This window comes from Chionomys nivalis, chromosome 1 (genome assembly GCF_950005125.1).
Source record: "Chionomys nivalis chromosome 1, mChiNiv1.1, whole genome shotgun sequence".
Taxonomy (NCBI): Eukaryota; Metazoa; Chordata; class Mammalia; order Rodentia; family Cricetidae; genus Chionomys; species Chionomys nivalis.
The window spans coordinates 30,850,341-30,870,078 of NC_080086.1; the positions used below are offsets into that span (position 1 = coordinate 30,850,341).

At 53.6% G+C, this 19,738-nt stretch overlaps 2 protein-coding genes across 4 annotated transcripts in view; one reads left to right on the forward strand and one right to left on the reverse strand.

The window, feature by feature from the left end:
* Positions 1–19,738, reverse strand: part of Cacna2d4 (calcium voltage-gated channel auxiliary subunit alpha2delta 4) — a 104,071-nt gene that overhangs the window by 17,829 nt on the left and 66,504 nt on the right. The gene's annotated exons all lie outside the window — the stretch shown is intronic.
* Lrtm2 (leucine rich repeats and transmembrane domains 2) lies at positions 529–17,338 on the forward strand. The gene is made up of 5 exons (XM_057779981.1): positions 529–784; positions 7,093–7,318; positions 7,775–7,907; positions 10,797–11,387; positions 14,669–17,338. Exons 3-5 carry the CDS (start codon positions 7,841–7,843, stop codon positions 15,121–15,123), a joined length of 1,113 nt encoding a protein of 370 aa, XP_057635964.1. The 5' UTR covers positions 529–784; positions 7,093–7,318; positions 7,775–7,840; the 3' UTR covers positions 15,124–17,338.

Below are 19,738 nucleotides of genomic sequence, written 5' to 3' on the forward strand. Positions count from 1 at the left end.
CTGTGGGCATGGAGGCACATGGTCTCTGTGCTTGTCCGGCATCTCGTCCTTCAGGCGGCAGCTGCCTACTCTGACACCCTGTTCTAAATAGTCCTGGCCAACGGTGGTCACATCTAGAGGCTCAGCCCCCTGTCTAGAAGGCCCTCGGTTCCCTCCGCATCGCTGAGGACCCTCAAGACTCTTCTTGCAAGAGAAGTCAGGCTTTAAAGAGGGGGCTCTGACACAGGAGACAGCCAGTGTCCCATCAGGTCTGGGATCCAAGTCAGTCCGTGAAGCTGTGGTCTGGGTCCTGTACTCCTTGAAAGATCCTGCCTTCCAAATGGACAGACAGAGGTGGCCGCTAGTGAGAGTGCTGGGTGGTAAGAGGAGGCACGGTTCCTTTGATCTGGGGCAGGGGTGATTCACCCACAACGCTCTCCTGCTACCACAGAGCTTCACCGACCGATGCGCGTGCCCGCCATCGCAGATGCGCCCCAGCTGTCACTCCGCTGCGCGCTCTCCTCCCTCTGCTCTCTCTCTCGCTGTTGAGCACGCGCGCTCTGCTCCCTCTGCCTCTCCCCCTCTTCGGTCTGTCTTCCTCCCGCCCTCCCTCTTTCGCTTCAGTGTGTCGCTGACCCCGCAACCCCCTCCCCGGCAGCGGCAGCTCAGCTTGCGGGTCCGCCTCCTTCACAGGCGCTGCCCAAGCTCCCGCTGCCCTGAACCAGACCCGACATCCCCGCGTCCTGCCTGCCGAGCTGCCCGTGTCCAGCTACCTGGTCTGAGCATCAGGTCCCAGTGCAAAAAGGTGAGTTGCGAGGAGCTTCTGGGAGAGAATGGGTCGGCGCAAAAGGAGGTTGGACCGAATATAGGAACTAGGGTCATCTACGTTGGGCCACCTGGCCCGGCAGGGTTAGCAGGGTGGGGTGGGGTGACCAGACACCTGGGCAACCCAAAGGTACAGAGCATTAGAAACTCTGACCCCTCAGTGCTGGGGACATAGCTGTGGTTTCTGTTAAGGAGTGGGTAGGGAGGAGGGGACAGGGAGGAGAGCAGAGTCGGTGCCACATGATGGCCCCGGGTAGCATAGAAATGTCCCTGCAGCAGGAGGAGCGGCAAGCCAGAGGAGAGGGAGACAGCTTGGGTGTTGGAGACAGGCTGGCACACAGAGAGGCTTGGAATGGGTCCGGAGGGTGGAGGACCCCACTGAGCGAGGCAAGGGCTGGACTTTTATACCAGTTGCTCTGGCTGGGTTTGCTGGCCCTCAGGTAGCTGTCCTTGGACAAGGGTGCAAAGGAGCCCTTGCTAGTTGGAACAGTCTTTGCAGTCCTGATGGAGCCTCACTGGTGGGGGTGTGGCTGGGAGTGAAGAAGGGGTGTCTGCACCCTTCTTCCTTACAAACCCAGCCCTTGATTTTAGCACACCGGAGAGCTAGACAAACCAGGAACATGAGATGCTTAGGTGGCCCGCCACTGCATAATGGCCTTTGCAGCAGGTGGGCCAGACGCCTTAGGAGCACTGGGCACTCAGTGTAGGGGCAGTGCACAGCCAGGTCACATTCACCTGGCTGCTTGGCCCTCATGGGCACGGATGCCCGGCTTGGAGCAGGACATTGGTTTTCAGGAGCCCCAGGCCCATTTCATAATGCTGGATTCTGCCCAGGAATCTGCAGTTCAAATTCCTGTATGGCCGGCAGGTCTGGGACTGGGCTCTGATTGGTTGCTCTGCCTCCCACCCCCAGCTGTCTGCATTCCAGGGTGGTGGTGGGGATGTTGGCACCAGGCTGCCAGGGTTTGTTGGGCATTGCCTTGTGTGACTCAGATTGACAGGCCCGCAGCTTAGATAACTACAGCAGGTGGGGGAGGGGAAGGAGCCGGCATGTGGCCCTGGGCGGGGGAAGTCCAGCTGGTAGGGAAATCCAACATCAGCTTCCAAGCTGCCAAGAAGAGCCCAGCGCTCCCACCCCCACCTTCCCACTGCAGGAGGGCTCCGTCTCTGCCAGAAGAGGGAGCCGGGGAAAGCCAGGCAGGGCAGGCAAAGAGGCGGGCTTCTTAAGCCCCCTAGCTGTGTTCTTTGAGGTTTGGCTAGAGGATATATCTGCTTGCAGGACAAGCGTACCCTATTCTCATTTCTCAAGTGCGAAGACCCAGAGCCAGGGTCTTGCTTTGGTCAGGTGGGCGGTGAGGGAGGGAACTAGTGTGTGTGTGTGTGTGTGTGTGTGTGTGTGTGTGTATGTGTGTGTGTGTGTACATGTGTGTGCAATGTTGGGAAGAGGGGGGAGTCAGGGTGAAACTTGGGTGTGGGGTGGGTGATCTGTCTTGGCTTCTGCCCAGGGAGGCAGTGAACCATGGGAGCCTTCTGGGTCCTCAATGGACTCTCTGGCTTCCCAGAGCAACCCTGGTGTATGCTGGGTGACTCAAGGACCTTCCTGTTCTGCTTCCCAGGGTTTCTGTCAGAGGCAGGGAGAATTTGACAAGGAAACTGGAAGTGAGACGGCAGTGTGCTGAGAGGAGCCTGGAGGGAGGGCGCGGGTGTGTGGCTGTTCCAAGCAGACATCTATTGGGGGAGGGGGGGTTAGAAACTGCTTCACCGGGTGGTATGTGCTGAGGGGTAACTGATGAGCAGATGTGGGGGTACTTCTTAGAAGGGCCTCATGGCCAGACTGGTGACACCAATCCAGGGGACATTTCATTTTTCTGTGTTCTGGGCCTCATGGCATTCCAGTTGCTCAGACCAGATGTCCAGGCTCCCTGGAAGTCCTCAGAGGTGGGGCAGGATGACTTGCAGGCTTCCCGCCCTAGCTCAGCCACCCACTAGCCTTGAGCCTCCCTGAAGAACCAAGGGGGTAGAGTAGCCCATGCATGCCCTTTCTGCTCCCCCTCTTGGTGTATGGAGCTGGCGTTGGTGCAGAAGCCTTGATCTGGGGGAGATTCGTGGGAGGATATGCACAGCAGTTGGCCCAGGCGTCAGGGAGCTGAGGGCACTCACAGGCCGCATGTTGTGCACACTTGATTTGAGGGGTCCTGAGGGGGTACTGTGGGTTACTGAGAAGGAACTCAGAGGAATGCTGTGGATCCCACGCCTGGGGTGAGGTGGCTTTTTTTTTTTTTTCAATTTTAGTTGAGTGTGAGCACACATCATAGGGAGAGTAGGCCTACATCTGTGGGAGAAATCGGAGAGCAGGTAGCAGGTGTACTCTGTCAACCTAACCTTGATGCTCTGCAGAGCAAGTCTGACTGGCGGCTCCAGGCTGGGGGAGGGGGCAGCTGGGCTTCCAGGGGAAACAGCTCCCACGCCCTAGCTCTAATGGGTACAGCAGCCGTTGGGTTAGCAGGAGCATGTGGGGCTTCAGACTGCACCAGGCTACGCTCCTGCCTCGCCGGCCTGCTGCTCCAACCCTTCACTCCTGGACCGCCCCATCATACCCCCCAGCTCCCAGCCAGGAGTGGTTTTCTAGGCTATTCAGCCTATGGGTAGGATGGGGACAGGAATGACTCTTTGCTCATCTCCAGTGAGACAGTGATGAGATAAACTGTAAAGTCCTATACGAATGAGGGCTGTCTGTCCCTGTATCTGATTCAACCTTCAACCGAGGGATGGACAACTAGATTAGCAACTTTGTGGTCAGGCAACTCAAGTCCAATCTAAAAGTCTTCCATTTTCCCAAGCTTTTCCATGCCTCAGTTTCCCTATGATGCTGATAGTTACTCTAATCTTACTGGACTGTATGAACGCCAAGAACACCGCGTAGTTTTTTGACTGTAGCCATTGGCGTCTTCACATGTAAAGGCTTGGAGACCCTCAGGTTAGTGCCCTTGTCTTGCTCTGCCTTAGGCAAGGTTAGTTAAGATTTTGGGTGAGCCCCAGACTTATTTTTCCTTTATATCTGCCATTTTCTGTTCCAGCTCCACCAGGCTCACTGTCTGCAGCCTGTGGTGTCTCCAATTCCCTGGCCTAGAGATGGGTAACTGCTAGACCCTGGCTGAGAGTGCTGTCCTATACTCCTCAATCCTGAGTATGTCCCCGATTGGTCAGAGATCTTAGTACTGGGCAGATTCTCACTTAGCGAGTCTGGGTGGGACCTGAGACTTGCATCTCTGAAAGGTTCCAGGCTATCTGCTTTCACCAGCCCACCAGAGTCAATATCACATGTTTCTGGTTCGGGAGGTACCAAGGTTGGCCACTCCTAGCTTATCACCCCGTTCTCTAAACCAGAGCCCAGAGGAGTCTGGGACCCCCTGCTGGGCCCAGTCCCTGTCCCTCTGCTCTCTGTTCCTGGGGCTAGAACAAACACAGGTTAGTTTTCCTAGCAGGCCCCAAATACAGTGCCCATGAGCTGCAGCATGAGGTGTGTGTGTGTGTGTGTGTGTGTGTGTGTGTGTGTGTGTGTGTGTGTGTATGTGTGTGTTGGGATCTGGTAGACGGACAGAGGATCCTCTGGCAGGACCTCCAACTCTATTCTGTCTCCCACTCCCACAGAGTGTTCATTTATTCCAGCAGTTAGTCAGTGGCTCTAGCAGCATGCAGCAGCAGCAACAGCATCTGTCCTCTGCTTTCCAATATAGGTCACCCCTTTCCTGAGGAATCTCTGCTGTTTCAGGGTGGAAAGGTCTTTGGCTGGGTGGTTTGTGGGTGGGCTTGGGGTGGAGAGGCTAGGAAGCGCCCCTCTCAACCTCGCTCCGAGGATCCAAGGATCCGGAAGGCACTGACATCATGGGGTGGGGGCACAGATCAGAGGAGGTAGATCAGCTACCTAGAGAGAGCCGCGGTGACTTCTAGATGTGTCCTCTTTTCTCCAGAGGATAACAATCACCAGAGTCCTTTCTGCCATCTCGGTAGACAACACCCTGGGCTGCACTGTTCACGCGTGGTTCCTGGCCATCATAGGCAGGATGGCGCTGAAGGGGCAGAGTGGGTGGAAGAACCTTCAGGTAATCTCAGGTAGAGCCTGTCCCCCTGTGGGAGGACACAGAAATGGGAGCAGGAGCTGCCCTGGGCCTTCAGCGCTACCTAGGCTGCACAAGAAAACTGGCTTGTCTTCATGGCTGCCTTGTGGGGTTCTCAGCAGATCTTCCTACCAGGCTGGAAGTGTCCCTGTGTCCCCTTGCTGGGGTTTGCTGGAATTGTGAGGATCCCTCTGCTGCCTGAATGAAGTGCTGGAATGTTGCCAGCAAGGCATGTATATGTGTGTGTGTGTGTGCATGTATGTGCCTATGTACACACCTAGCCGCACAGATCTGGTATTTGTGTGTGGGAAGGCATGTGTGTGTGTATGGGTGTGCATGTATGTGCCTATGTACATGCCTAGCTGCACAGATCTGGTATTTGTGTGTGGGAAGGCATGTGTGCAAGCACACGTGTTATGACATGCTTAGTCGTATATTTCTCCTTGTGCCCACTTCTCTCTGCTGCATACAATGCTTCAAGATTGTGCCCGAGAGCTCTGTGCACACACAAGCCTTTCACTTTCTGGACTCCTGCAGGCTGACAGCCGTCAGGAAGTGGGTAAACAGTCTGACTCAGAGGGCTGTAACTCATCCTCACTTGCCATGTAACCTTGGTAAACTGGTTATACTACACATTTGGGTGGCTGTAACCTACCTCCTCTTTAACAGGTGCTGTGACCTGTAGTGTGACTGCTGTTTTGAAGGTCAGGGCTGGGGGCCATAGTGAGAGGGAGATTTCTCAGAGGGCAGGTCTGTTTGGGCATTGCATAGAAGGGGCAGAAATCTACTGAATCAGAATACAGTGGGCATGACATGGAACGGGCACCTGAGACTGGCCACAGCCTACATCGGGCTCAGGAGGCTGTGAAACTGACCTCACATGGTGATGAAGATGCCCATCGTGGGCTCAAGATGAGGTGGGAACCTTTGCCGAAATTCCTTAGGTGATGTGTACCTCCTACGTGCCCACTCTGTTCCCACCCACTGAGCATCGGATTGTCACTGTTGGAGTTGGAAAGCTAGGGCAGAGTTTGCAGAGTGTTGGAAGGAGATGGAGGTCATGGATTTGAACCACAGACTCTGCCTGTGCCCCTGAGCCAGGACAATACCAGAACTGAGGTCAAGGCACTGTAACCACTGTAACCCACAATATGGCAGCAAGGGCCAGGCTTCTGCCCTTAGCCTCCATGGATGACTTACAACCATGCTCAGTTTTGGGGTACAGCACCTGCTGGACCTTTCACAAGCTGTTGCCTCCTAATGGGAAGAGGGGAGGTAAAGTCAAGGTTGGCAGATGGACACTAAGCAAGCTGCCATTGCTGGGAGCAGAGCAGAGTATCTGAGGGCCGCATAGATCACTTCAGCATGGGGTCACCTTGGTGGCTTCCTGAAGATCACTAGGGTGGGATGGAGTGAGATAGAGAGTGGAATGGGGGGTTAGGCATGATGGTGCACGCCTTTAATCCCAGCACTTGGGAGGCAGAGGCAGGCAGATCTCTGCAAAATTGAGGCCAGCCTGGTCTACAGAACAAGTTCCAAGACAGCCTGGGCCCAGACAACAAACAAACAACAAAACAGTAAACCAACAAAATGGGGTTAGGATGAGAGAATGCAATGGGAGTGTTCCCCAAACATGGAGGGAAACCTCGGCCAGGCCGTGCAGGCTTCTAACGCCCCAAGCATCCTGGCTGCTCTGGTCACCTCCTCAGAGTCAGCTCCATTTCACCATTTGCTGGGAGCTCAGGGACTAACCGGAACTATGAAGGCTGCAACCGGAACTATACAGGGGCCACAAACTTGGTAGTCAAAGAAGGCCACGCTTGCTGCTATCCAGGGAGTAGTGGTTCCAGAAACAGTGCCCTTTGGGAGCTAAAGGGGAGCTGGGGTACAAGATAGCCCCCTCCCCATATGACCCGTTTTCTGGTTCCCACTGTCCCTAGTGCCTTGCAGTGGTGTTAGCCTCCCCTCTGATGGAGATGACAAGATGCAGGCTCATAGCTCTTACCTATGTCTGGAGGGAACTGGGGTGCTAAGAAGGCCTGGGTCCCCTTCAGGAGACTGGGTTGTGGCAGACCCTAGAAAGGATAAGGAGCCCACTTCTGCCTTGGAAGAGCGACCTGCTGCCTACACTTAACATACTTCTAGCCCTCTGCCATTTCACCCTCTCTAGGCCTCAGTTTCTCCCGGGCCAGCGGCCGAAGAGCAGGACCACCCCCCCCCCACACACACAACCTCGAGCTGAAATAGTTACAGATCGGCTAGTGGGCAGAAGACAGCTCACTGTGATTCACCTCAAGGTGACAGTGGGGTCAGAAGCAGGGGCCGCACAGCAACTCACATCTCGTCAGCAAGCACTACGAAGGGAAGGGCCCAGCCTCTGCCTCCCCACGGCTATGGTAAGCTGGGACGGGGTGATCCGGGTGGAGAAATGAGGGGACCAGGAGCTGGGGCCTCATTCCTTTACCTAGGAGAAGTATGCCTTGATTTTCCCACCTGGGACGTGGTAAGCCTGGGGGAAGGGAGCAATATTGCTGTGAAGTCGTTTGTAAAGCCCACCAAGGTGTTGAGAGGCCCCCCCCGGGGGGGGAGTCAGGGAAAGGCAGGGGAGGGAAAGAGGGGGCTGAGTTGGGGTTCAGCCGGGAGTTACTGTGCCCCGCAGTGCCCCTAGGAAGCAAACAACTTGCTTGCTCCTCTTGACCCCCTCCCTACAGAGTATCACAGCGAGAGCAACAAGGGAGGGAATGAGGAGTGTAAAGGGCCACCTGGGCCTTGTCCCTAACCCCTGGGCTGGAACAAGCTCCAAATGTTTTGCTCCACCTATCTCCCTCCCTTCCTGCCCCTCTCTCTCTCAGGACTGACAACTGGTGCGTGCTGAGGGGCTCTCTCTCTCCAGAGCTGCAGAGAGTGTGGGTTCCACCATGCTGGCACCAGGCAGTGGCCCAGAGCAGAGGAACAAACTTGCCTTGCAGTGGAGGCAGGTCTCCTGTGAGTATGGGTCCAGCGTGGGGGCAGGGGGATGACAGCTTGCTATCTGACCTTCCTGGGTGCCCAAGGCCTTGCTTTGGAGGCTCAGACTCACAGCCTTGCTAAGTAAAGACAGTCCATTTGCGGTGTGCTTTCCTGAGGCTGGGAGAGGGAGGCTGGACAGCTGGTTCTGCCTCATGCTTCTCGTTCCCTGGCAGTCGCCAGCCAAGGGTTCTGCTGGAGAGTGGTCCAGTCTCACTCCTTTTAACTGGGATCTGTGCTATGTGCAGCATGTGCCGAGCTGGGACAGAAATCAGTTCCTCCTGGGTCGCAGTCCCAGTCAGCCCCAGCCATCTCCTCTGCTGGATGAACCCAGAGGCCCCAGCAGGATCTCTCTCCTGCAGTCTTCCCAGCTCTGTAGGGAGCTCTTGGTGTGCAGCAGTGGAAGTCACAGGGACTGGGTCCATTCCTCCCTGTACACACGGCACATTAAAGATACATGGTAGTGAAAGTAGCCTTGTCCGTGAAAATTCTCTTCAAAGGGATAAGGTCAGCCCCAGCTGGTTTGCCCACGGCTATACAGGAAAAAGTAAGAAGTGGCCCAAAGGGACACTGCTCTGCCTGACCTCCCCTGGCCTTCAGTCCAGTTGCCCCAGCATGGCACAGCCTGAATTATTCACCAGGTGTATGGCTGATCCGAGGGGCTCAGATCCCTTTCATCCTAGGATCGTGCTGACACTTCTCAGCTCAGGATTATGTTTTCTGTCACCAGAGCCTTGCTGCGGCTCTGAATTTGGCGGAGGTGGATGGGGCGCAAGAGGGGGAGGGGAGAGGAGTTGTCTCATCCCTTTCCAGCAGCTAGTTTATTCACCGCAAAGTGTGTGGAGTGTGGCTCCCGATGCTGACATGATGGGTTGAGTCCTCTCCTCCCCTCCTCTCCTCTCTTCCCCTCCCCTCTCCTCCCCTCCCCTCTCCTTCCTTTCCCTCCTCCCCTTCCCTCCTCTCCTCTCCTTTCTTCCCTTCCCTTCCCCTCCTCCTATCTCCTCCCTCCCTTCCTTCTCCCATCCTCCCTTTCTCTCCTCTCCCCTCCCTCCTCTCCTCTCCTATCTGGTTTCTTCCAATTCTTTCCTTTCTTTCTTTCTCTTCCTCCTTCTATGCCCCCTTCATTCCTCCTTTCATTTTCTTTAGATAGTTGTTATGTAGTGCTGGCTAGTCTAACGTGTGGTTCTCTGCCCCAGCCTCCTAAGTACTGAATACAGATGTGCACATCACGCTTGGCATCTCCTTAAAAGTAAAATATAGTGTTGCTGTTCAGATAGTGATGTGTGTGTGTGGTGTGTATGTGTCTCTCTGTGTGTGGTGTGTGTATGTGTTTGTGTGTATGTGTGTGGGGTGTATGTGTATATGTATGTGGTGTTTGTGGTGTGTGTATGTATGTAGGGTATGTGTGTGGGGACTGTGTATGTATGTGGGGTGTGTGTGCGTGTGCATGTATGTATGGTGTGTGTGTATGTGCCTCTCTGTGTGTGGTGTGTGCATGTGTGCGTGGTGTGGGGCATGCTGACTCAGAGAGGTGGAGCTCATTTCATGTGGTCTTAGGGAGCAAGGAGAGATCTCCGGGTGACCGCAATAGCCAAGCTGTGGTCTTAGGGAGCAAGGAGAGATCTCCGGGTGACCGCAATAGCCAAGCTGTGGTCTTAGGGAGCAAGGAGAGATCTCCGGGTGACCGCAATAGCCAAGCTGTGCTCATTTCTCATCAGGAGCAAAGTCACTCAGGGGTCAGCCTCATGGTGTATTTTTTCACTGCCATTAATCCCACGGAAAGGGCAGGGAGAGTGTCATCCTGTCTCCTCAAGCCTGCCCCCTGGGACTTAGATGACGAGACACCCAACAGACAAACTGGAGACTGTCTCATCCAGGTGTCCTGGTTGGGTTTGCTGCCAGCCACCCAAGTAGGGCCATCTGGGCTGGACTTGGTCAGTTCTCCATCTGGAGGCTTTCCTTGGGACCCAAGGTGGAGCTGATTCAATGGAGACAGAACTGTGTGAGCTATGTCCCAGGTTCCCAGAAAGGCAGGCTCTCTAGCACTAGGGTATCGGGGCTGACTACAGGACCACCCCCTGAGGGGGCCCACTTCGGGGCTCACTTCCAGCAGCTGCCCATAGGCTGGATCCACATATTCTACTCAGAAGGGTCTTGGGCCAAAACAAGACATGGCAAGAATCCTGCTACTTGACCCACTCAGAAGTGCTACCTTGCACCCTAACGCTAGAAGGCCTGGCGGCTTCAGAGTTCAAGGGTAGGTGGAGCCAATCCTGGACAGACTTCTAGCATTGGAAGCAGCTGGTTTACCCCACCGTTATCACAGTGCTCTGATGCATATCCGAGATGGGTCTGCGTCCCAGCTTAGACATGAGAATCAGGTAAATGAGGCAGCAGTTAAGATGCCAGAGGGCATGTTCTGGGCCCCTTTCATATCTCAGTGTGAAGCTGCTTCAGCTGGGGTTGAGGCTTCCACAGGAAGGACCCAAACCTTGTGGCCATTGACTTGGAGAAATTGCTCTGGTATTTTAAAACACTACATTTTGTAAACAATTGGAGCATTAAGGCATCTAAGTTCAGAGACACTTAATGGAGGAGGCTGTGAACCAGACCTGAAAACCTGTATGGCTTGTCCTGTAGGCCATTGCACTGACAAAGGTGACAGTTTTGGTCACAGTGTGATATACTTTTACTGGGTGTTTCAGATTCCCGAGCACCTTCCTGTGTGGTCAGTAAATACCCATGAGCTGACTGTAGCTTGTTCTAAAGGAAATGAGGCCAATAAGGTACTAGGGCATGAATTGGGAAAGGGGAAACTGAGGCAGGAAAACCCAAGCCTGTTACTCTCTCCTCCGGACTCCTCCCTAGGGATCACCTGCTGGATTGCCCTGTGTGCCGTGGAGGTGCTCCCTGCCTGCCCTTTCTCCTGCACCTGTGACAGCCGCACCTTGGAGGTGGACTGCAGTGGCCTGGGCCTCACCGCTGTGCCCCCAGATGTGCCCGTCGCCACCCAAAGCCTTCTGCTCCTGAATAATAAACTGAGTGCCCTGCCAAGCTGGACTTTCGCTAACCTGTCCAACCTGCAGCGGCTGGACCTGTCCAACAACTTCCTGGACCAGCTACCTCGGTCCATTTTCCAGGACCTGGTCAACCTGACAGAGCTGCAGCTGCGGAACAACAGCATCAGGACCCTGGACAGGGAACTGCTCCAGCACGCCCCGCTGCTGCGCCACCTGGATTTGTCTGTCAATGGCTTGGCCCAGCTGCCCCAGGGCCTTTTTGACGGGCTCCTGGCTCTGCGGTCCTTGTCCCTTCGCTCCAACCGTTTGCAGAGCCTGGACCGGCTGACCTTTGAGCCCCTGGCGAGCCTACAGCTGCTTCAGGTTGGGGACAACCCATGGGAGTGTGACTGTAACCTTCGAGAGTTCAAACACTGGCTGGAGTGGTTCTCCTACAGAGGTGAGTCCTCCCTCCTACCCCGCACGTGTGAAGAGCTGGGCTGAGGTCAGGGGGAAGAAGGGCTCCACCCTCCATTCCCTGCAGGCAGCGGAGGCACCGCTCCCCTCTGTTTATCAGGACTCATTAAGGGCCTACTGTATCTTTGCCTCCGTCTCTTAGCTTTTCTATGGGGACTTAGAGACACATGGTGCTTTTTCTGTGCTCTTTATTCCACTAGTAGGCCCCTGGGGCTTCCCTGCAGGACAGGAAGAGGAGCAACCACCTTTTCTGCGAATAATAAGGCCTCCTGCCTCTTACATGAGGGCGGAATGTGACTGAAACCCATAGACACAACCATTTTCCTATGAAGGAGGTGCCAGCTTCCTGTCCCAAGAATTTTTGACAGAAAACTTAGTAAGCAGCTAGAGGGTTTTATTTTTGCTTCCGTTCCCTCCCCCTCCTTTAAAAAACTTGTTATTTATTTGCATACACACGTGTGCACCTGTGCACATGCAGATGTATGCACATATGTGCACAGTACACCCCAGAACACATGTGAAAGTCAGAGGGTGGTTTCAGGAGTTGGTTCTCTGCTTCTACCATGTATGTTCCAGGGATCTAACTCAGGTCATCAGCCTGGTCAGTCAGCAAGTGACTTTATCCTCTGAGCCATCTTGACAACTCTTTGTTGTTAACCCGGAGACTCTTGGCCCAGGCTTGGGACTCTATATATTCCACGCTGAACCTAAACATTGTGAAGCACCACTCTTGGTTTCTCCCCATACTTTAAAAAAGGTTTTATTTATTTACTTTATGTATATGTGTGTGTGTGCCCAAGTGTATTATGTACACCTCGTGCATGCAGTGCCCTCAGAAGCCAGAAGAGGGCGTCCTCTGGAACTAGAGTTATAGGCAGTTAAGAGCAACCCCATGTGGGTTCTGGAAACTGAACCTGGGTCCTCTACAAGAGCAGCAGGTGCTCTTACCTGCTGAGCCTCCTCTCCAGACCCCTCTCCCTTTCTTTAGCTTGGAAAAGTTCTGTAATGAATAAATGAATTGAGCGAATGAATGCTTAGCCAGGCTTATCCCTGTGATCTCAGCACTTGGGAGGCAGAGCAGGGATGGATGGGAGGCTGAATAAATGAGCACAGGGTTTAAAAGTGTCAGATCTTGTTTGAATTTTGGCCCTGCCACCTACTAGCTGAGTGATCTTGAGAAGTTAATTAACATCTCTGTGGTATATCTGTAAAAGGGAGAAAGGTCGATTGTGGGAATTAAATAGGAAAATGCATACAAGGTCTTTGAAAAGTGCCCAGCGTAAAGGAAGTGCTCGGTGAAGCACTGCCTCATTTGCTCATTTGCTAGTGGTAGTCATAAAATCAAGTGCACACAGTAAGACACAGTCAGTGCCCAGGACAAGGCAGCTACTTGGCGTATGTGGGATTAACAAATCAGTGTTGGGATTCTAAAAATAGTACAGTTGTTCCCTTATCTTACCCCGTTCATTTCCCATCCAGCCACTAACTCAATATTTCCATGCTACTCGGATGCATTAATTAAAAAACACTTTACAAACGATAAAGTACTTTGAGATGTTAGTCACCATGATAATTCTGTTTTTGAAGTGGAGAGATGATTAATGCTATTGTCTAGTTCTCAGTTTACAAATACCTTTTTGTGCACATTATCTGTTTTAATCTCTCAAGCAGCTTATTGAGGTAGATATCCTTATTTTGCAGCTAAGAATACTAAGACCTAGGCATAATTAAGTAAGTTAAATAATTTCCAGGTGACAACACAGCCAGGATTCAATCCCAGGTCATTGGCGCAGGAAAATGAGGTCACTCCTACTCACTGCCCTAGTGTATATCCCTCATTCTAACCAAGGTGGCCTTGGTTATATGCTTACTGCACTTCAGCTTTTCCAGAACCATCCAGGTGGAATTAAAGACCTGGTGCTGGCCTTAGGGCGCATCTTTGCCCTTAACACAGCAGGCTGGAGCCAGCTTCCCAGACTTTGTCTTCAGACTTGTGCTCCTTAAAAAACTAAATGAAAATCTCAGTGTTTCCATCAGCATCCTGGACATCCTGGGATAAGATGGACGCCTGTTGTAAGATTGGACTCGAGGTGGCAGGGCTGGGAGAGGGAGCTGGAAGTGATGCTGTAGCTGAGCCTCTCCTAAGCTGAAAGAAAGTCAGACTCCGTCTCCAACTTTCCAGGGTATGTCTGCCCAGGTTACAGACAGTCCTTAGTCCCAGCTCTCATACCCTACCCTGATGTGGGATGCCCCTCTGTATGTGAATACCATTGGTTAATAAAGAAACTGTCTTGGGCCTGTATAGGGAATAGAGGTAGGTGGGGAAAACTAAACTGAATGCTGGGAGAAAGAAGGAGGAGTTAGAGAGAAGCCATGTAGCCCCGTGGGAGATAGACACCATGTGGCCATACACAGATTAATAGAAATGGCTTAGATTAATATGTAAGAGTGAGCCATTAAGAAGCTAGAGCTAATGGGCCAAGCAGTGATTTAAATAATATGGTTTTTGTGTGATTATTTCGGGTCTAGGCTGCTAAGCAGCCGGGAACGAAACAAGCAGCCTCCTCCAACACTGCCCAGTTAGGCACTGATTGATATTTTTCCTCTGCCCTATCTGGCCTCCCCAGTGTCATAAAGGTAGTTTGATAGCTGTATTGTCAGCTCCAGCCTCCTGTTCAGGATTTCCTCCCTAGATACCGCTGTGCTGGGACACCTGACAGGCCCAGGCAGATACCATGCCCTCTTCTTGGTGTTCTCAGGCCATCAGAGCCTTATGTGGAGGAGGGACTGAGGCAGTGGCTCTGGCTTTTGTTCTCTTTGTGAGAAGAAACACAGGCCAAGGTACTGTGTTGGAAGCAATGGCAGGGATTCACAGACATCAGCAAGCAGCTGGGTCCTGGGCAGAGAAGTAGACGTACAGTCTGGGCAGGAACATGGCTTGCTGTACTAAAGCCATGTCCTGAGCATGCCTCCAGCTGGAACTGCTGTGCTCTTGCAGGTCAGTGTGACCTTGGAGGGACAGGTTTGAATGAGATGGATGTGAGCTTCTCTGTGAACTAAAAGTAATGGCAATGCCCATTTTAAATGGCTTTGGCAGCTGTGGTGGCCTCCTCTGTGACATGCGTCTATCATAGTCCTTGGTCCATTGGTACTACCTCCTTTTACTCTTCCATAATCAGGACTGACTACATTACTGGCAGGACTGTACTTTTTGGGCCTTCCCATTTGGAGGTTCAGCACCTCTCTTTTTTTTCCTGGATGCAGGGGGTCGCCTGGACCAACTTGCCTGCACCCTACCCAAGGAGCTACGGGGGAAGGACATGCGTGCGGTCCCCATGGAGATGTTTAACTACTGTTCCCAGCTAGAGGATGAGAACAACTCTGCTGGGATGGATGCTCCAGGGCCACCCTGCACTAAGGCCAGTCCAGAGCCTGCAAAACCTAAGCCTGGGGTGGAGCCTGAGCCCGAGCCCAGCACTGCTTGTCCTCAGAAGCAGAGGTACCGGCCAGTGAGTGTGCGGCGAGCCATCGGCACCGTGATCATCGCGGGTGTCGTGTGTGGTATTGTCTGCATCATGATGGTGGTGGCTGCTGCTTACGGCTGCATCTACGCCTCCCTCATGGCCAAGTACCACCGGGAGCTCAAGAAGCGCCAGCCACTGATGGGGGACCCCGAGGGTGAGCATGAAGATCAGAAACAGATCTCTTCTGTGGCATGAGAGCTGTCTGTCTGGCCCAGGTAGGACAGCAAGGAGACTCCTTGGGACTGCTACCAAAGGGCTGCCCTTCCCTCCATCACAGGCCCTGCCTCAGCCTGATACTGGTACTGCCTGCCTCAGCTCCCTGGCCCGCGTCTGCCCTTCAGTAGAGCAGCCTCCTGGTCTCTTTCCAAGTTTCTAGACACTTCCCCTGGCCAAAGGTTCCCGGGGAAGGCCCTCTCTGGGCCCCTGGTCTTTGGGACACCTGAGTGTCCGTGTAGGTTTCCGGCCACAGGGAAAGAAACCTACACCGGCCCCACGCTCTGCACAGAGCACGTCCTTCCTGCCCAGGGCCAGCACAGCTGGTGACCCTCCTTACCTCTTGCTCATTCCCACTTCAGTCTGCATTAGGGCCTGAGAGGGAGGGACAGGGGAGCCAGAGGTAGATTTCTGTGACTCCTTTTGGAGACAGAAAGATATTCTTAGGTCCTTGCAGTGTGAAGCTTGTCCGGCTCGCAGCAGCTGGTGCCAACGTGCAAACACCCCCCAGCCCTGTGATCTGGGTCCAGTGCTTAGAAAAACCAAAGTGACTATAATGTCTTCCTTGGGTGGATGCCATTCTGTCCCTTTATCTGCTATAGACTCCTCTGACTATGTTCTTCGGGTTTATTAATTTTATATTTTTGTTTTAGTGTAGGGTTTTGAGACAGGGTCTTACTCTATACATTAGTTCACTGTCACATACAGGGCTGTCACAGTCCCATGGATCAAAATCACACACATGCACAGTCACATTCACAGACATACACACACAAACACACACAAAGATACACACACAGAGGCACACACATAGGCACACATACAACAGACACACAGACACACAGATACACACACAGATACACACAGATACACAGATACACACACAGAGACACACACATAGGCACACATACAACAGACACACAGATACACACAGATACACACACAGATACACACAGATACACACACAGAGACACACACAGACACACACACCAGGTGGGAAAGGAGGCCATAAGGACTTGAGGCCGAGGCCTGCTGTCCCTTCAGCCTGGAGGCCATAGTCTCTCTTTCTTCTTGACTACAGTCTTCCTATGTCATCAGGGGTTAGGTCCTGGACAACAACACAGGGATCCTTTAGAAAGTGGGCCAAAGCGTGCTGCTGGAAGAATTGCCTATTGCCATGGAAACCTTAGCACCTCTCCTGCTAGGTTTACCAGGGACACAGGAGTTGTGCGTGTACGCAGGACAAGTTCCAGGCTTCTGAGAGTTCAGCTGCAGACCCCTGGGTGTGCCTAGGAACCTCCATCCTGCCAGGTCCCGGGCACCCTGAGCAGTTTCCACTCCTGCAGCCTGCAACCTTACTTCTGTTCCTCTGCTTCTCCTGCCCCTGCTGTCATCTGCATCTTTTGTTTGTGACCTCCAGGCTGGGTTTGGGCTATGCTCTGAGATGGGTGGTTCACCTTAAGGAGAGCAGACATCAGGCAGTGGGGCTCACCGAGGCTGGCTGCCTTCAACACATTCCCAACAGACTGCAGGGACAGGAACAGGATGGCTACATTCTGTTCAGAGTCCTCAGTGGGGGGGGACCTCCTTTCCCAGAGGCTCATAGGCTCTGCCTGGTTTCCTGGGAGCGTGCAGTTGCACCTGGGCTGGCCAAGCTAAAAAGGGGCTGCGGTCCTATCTGGGATGGAGACTCTTGCCCCCGGGGCTGTGCACATTTTCAGGGTTGCTGTCCTCTCTGTTCTCAGCTGTCCCCTCCTTAGAGACTGGTATCCCTCTGCCCGAAGATGCTAGGCTGAGACCTTGCCTTGAGCATGGCCTTGTTGGTAGCCAGAAAGAGACCAGCTAGACACAGGTACTAAGGATGTGTCCATGGGGGCGTCGGGACAACCTGGCATCCTTCTCCTTTTCTTCTACCACCTACTCTACTAGCAGGGGCGTGCACCAGGAGTCTCAGGACAGCTTTCAAGGTTGTTCTCTGGCTGACAGACAGAGGGCACAGGATCCTCTAGGCCCGGCCACCGTCTTCCTTCCTCTTTTGGCTGGTGGGCCAATCCCAGAGCTGGGATTTTCTAAGGGCCTGGGGGAGGGAGGGTGTTGTCAGTGGTGATATCTTTAGCCTGAGACAGAAGATTTTTAAAGGCAAAATTATATTTCTGGTTTGTTGTTTCAGAAGACCAATAAAGACTATTTTCCTATGTATTTCCTTGCTTCATTGGGTGGGAGGGGATGTGGGCATGGGGAGACTGGTGTCCTGTCTCCCTGCGTCGCCAGACAGCCGAGCCATTTGTAGAGGAATGTCACCCTGGTGCAGAGAGCTCTATGTGACAGATGGGTCCCCTGCTCAGTACCCAGGACCTCAGGGCTGAGAGGGATGTGAAGGCAGTATCCCGGGGAGGATTTGGCTCAGGACAAGGGTGACAAGCTCCGGGCAGGGCTGAGCTGGGATTTTAAACCTGTCTGCTCCAGTCTGGCGGCAACCAATGGGAGTCTCAGAGAACAGTAAGCTCATGGAGCCGAGGTGAGCAGACCTTGCTAGCTCTGCACCTGGGGTGTCCACCCAGCTCCTGACCGTTCTGTCCTGGCAGCTATGGGCAGACGATGACCCAAGTGGCACGAGGCTTGCATTTGCGCAGAAGACGCCCTGTGCTTGCCTGAGGACCCTTGTCTTGCCAGGAGGCGAGGTGATTAGTTAAGGCTGCCTCACCTGGGGTCTGTGGGAGCTTTGCTGGAGTTTCGCGAATGCCACCTCAGCCTTTCAATACCGCACAAGCACCCCACACCTGGGCCTAGAAATAAGCCCCTGTCAGCCAGTAGGGAGATAGAATTAGGAACGGGAAAGCTGGGAGGGCAGCGCCTAAAAGGGAAGGAAGAAGAAAGCATGGCCTCTGGGATTGCTCGTTACCCCCAGGGCAGGACCTTGGGAGCTTTCCTGGGCTTAAGACAGAAACGGACCTCAGGGAGATGTAAACTCCCAGGGTACAGAAGGCCACGCAGCCAGAGAGACTTTCATCCTAGGTCAGAGTGGGGTCCCCCTGCTCTAGTCCCTGTATAACAGAGCCAAATCTTGTCCCCTCTGAGCCCCCTGCAGAAAACACATTGCTACTGAAGCCACAGGCACGGTTCATAGAGGGAATGCTCAGAGGGCGGCAGTCCTGTCTGTCTAGACCCCTATGGTGACCCAAGCCTCTCCAGACAGCAGGACAGGTCTCTGACACAGCCCTTGCTGATACACTGTGTTCTGGAGAGCACCCAAGGCCCCAGCGTTCAGGGACAGCAGACATGCCACCTTGCCCTCCTTGAGCTGACGGTCCCAGCTGGTCCCAGGATCAGGGAGATGGTGCCCGGAACCAGGGAGAGGAAAATCTAGAATGAGATGCAGGTGAACTCGCGGTGTCAGGTCTCTAACGCCTCATGCTTTTTCTGTCACAGCCGTGTACCCTGAGCGTCACAGGGACCGTCTGAAGGAGTTCAACCAGAGGCACTGGGACACGGTTTCTATGGCAACCCCTCCTGGCTCTAACTCAGCTCTGAGTTAAAAATTAAATCAGATAATTGGGGAGTGTGGGGAAGCACAGTCAGTGGCCTGGTCTCATATCCCTTCTCTCCTTTCCCGGGTCTTCAAGGTAGAGGGGCCAGGAGGGCCACCTCTGGGTAGAACAAGGTAGTCATGGGTCTGCTGGGACTAAACCACAGGAGATAAGTGAGCCTCACAGCTGGCCAGGGATTGGCATGCCATGGGCTCCGGAAGAGCTGCTGGGATATAATCATCCTCTCTGCAGGGTGGGAGGCATCTTACAGACTGCCAAGGATGCTGGGCTGGATGTGCTGCTGAGCCACCTTCCCCTACCTCAGTCCAGGAGGGAACGCACAGGAACCCTGACTCTGGGCAGCAAGGGTTCCTTGAGGAAACTCAGGCCGGCCCTCCTGCTCCTCCTCTAGACACTCCCAGCCTTGGGAAGAGGCCCGGGTCCTACCTGCTGCTGGCCTCCCCAGGCTCCTGGGGCATGGGACAAGTGCCTGGCACCCCAGCTCCACCAGGTTGAGTGACCATGGATTGCACAGCTTCTCGAGGAACATGGAGGGAGTGATCACAGATGCTCAAAGAGCAAGGCACAGATGCCAGGGACTGTCCTAGCCATCAAGAAACTGCAAAGTCAGGCCAAGCTTATGAGGCCCACCGGGTGCTGTTGTTTTAGAAGCGGAGGCAGACAGCATGGGGGTAACCCTGGGTCCCAAAGAGAGGTGTTCTGAGTCCAGGTTCTAGCTTTACTGCTTGTTGTGGGACTTTGGACAAATAACCCCTCCATCCATCCCTTGGTTTCTTTGTCTGTAATACAGCCTCGCTAGGTTACCCTGAATTCCAGGTAGAAAGTGCAGAGTCATGAGCTCAGGTATAGAGCTCAAGGTAATGTCAGTGTTTCAGGGATAGAACAGGGGTCAGGTCGTCCCTGCCCTGTGTGACCTTGAGAAGGTATTTTAACCTTTCTGAGCTTTATTTTACTCCATGAATCTTTTGGGCTTTATGGTTTTATAAACAAAATGACGTAAGCATCCACTTCCTGTCCCCGGCATTCCTCCTGGGAAAATTTAGAATCCC

Bases quoted from the DNA above. Each gene is read 5' to 3' on its own strand.
- Lrtm2 (XM_057779981.1), top strand. From the start codon at position 7,841: ATGCTGGCACCAGGCAGTGGCCCAGAGCAGAGGAACAAACTTGCCTTG. The intron at 7,908-10,796 runs GTGAGTATGGGT...ACTCCTCCCTAG, and splicing joins GCAGTGGAGGCAGGTCTCCT to GGATCACCTGCTGGATTGCC. The intron at 11,388-14,668 runs GTGAGTCCTCCC...TCCTGGATGCAG, and splicing joins GGAGTGGTTCTCCTACAGAG to GGGGTCGCCTGGACCAACTT.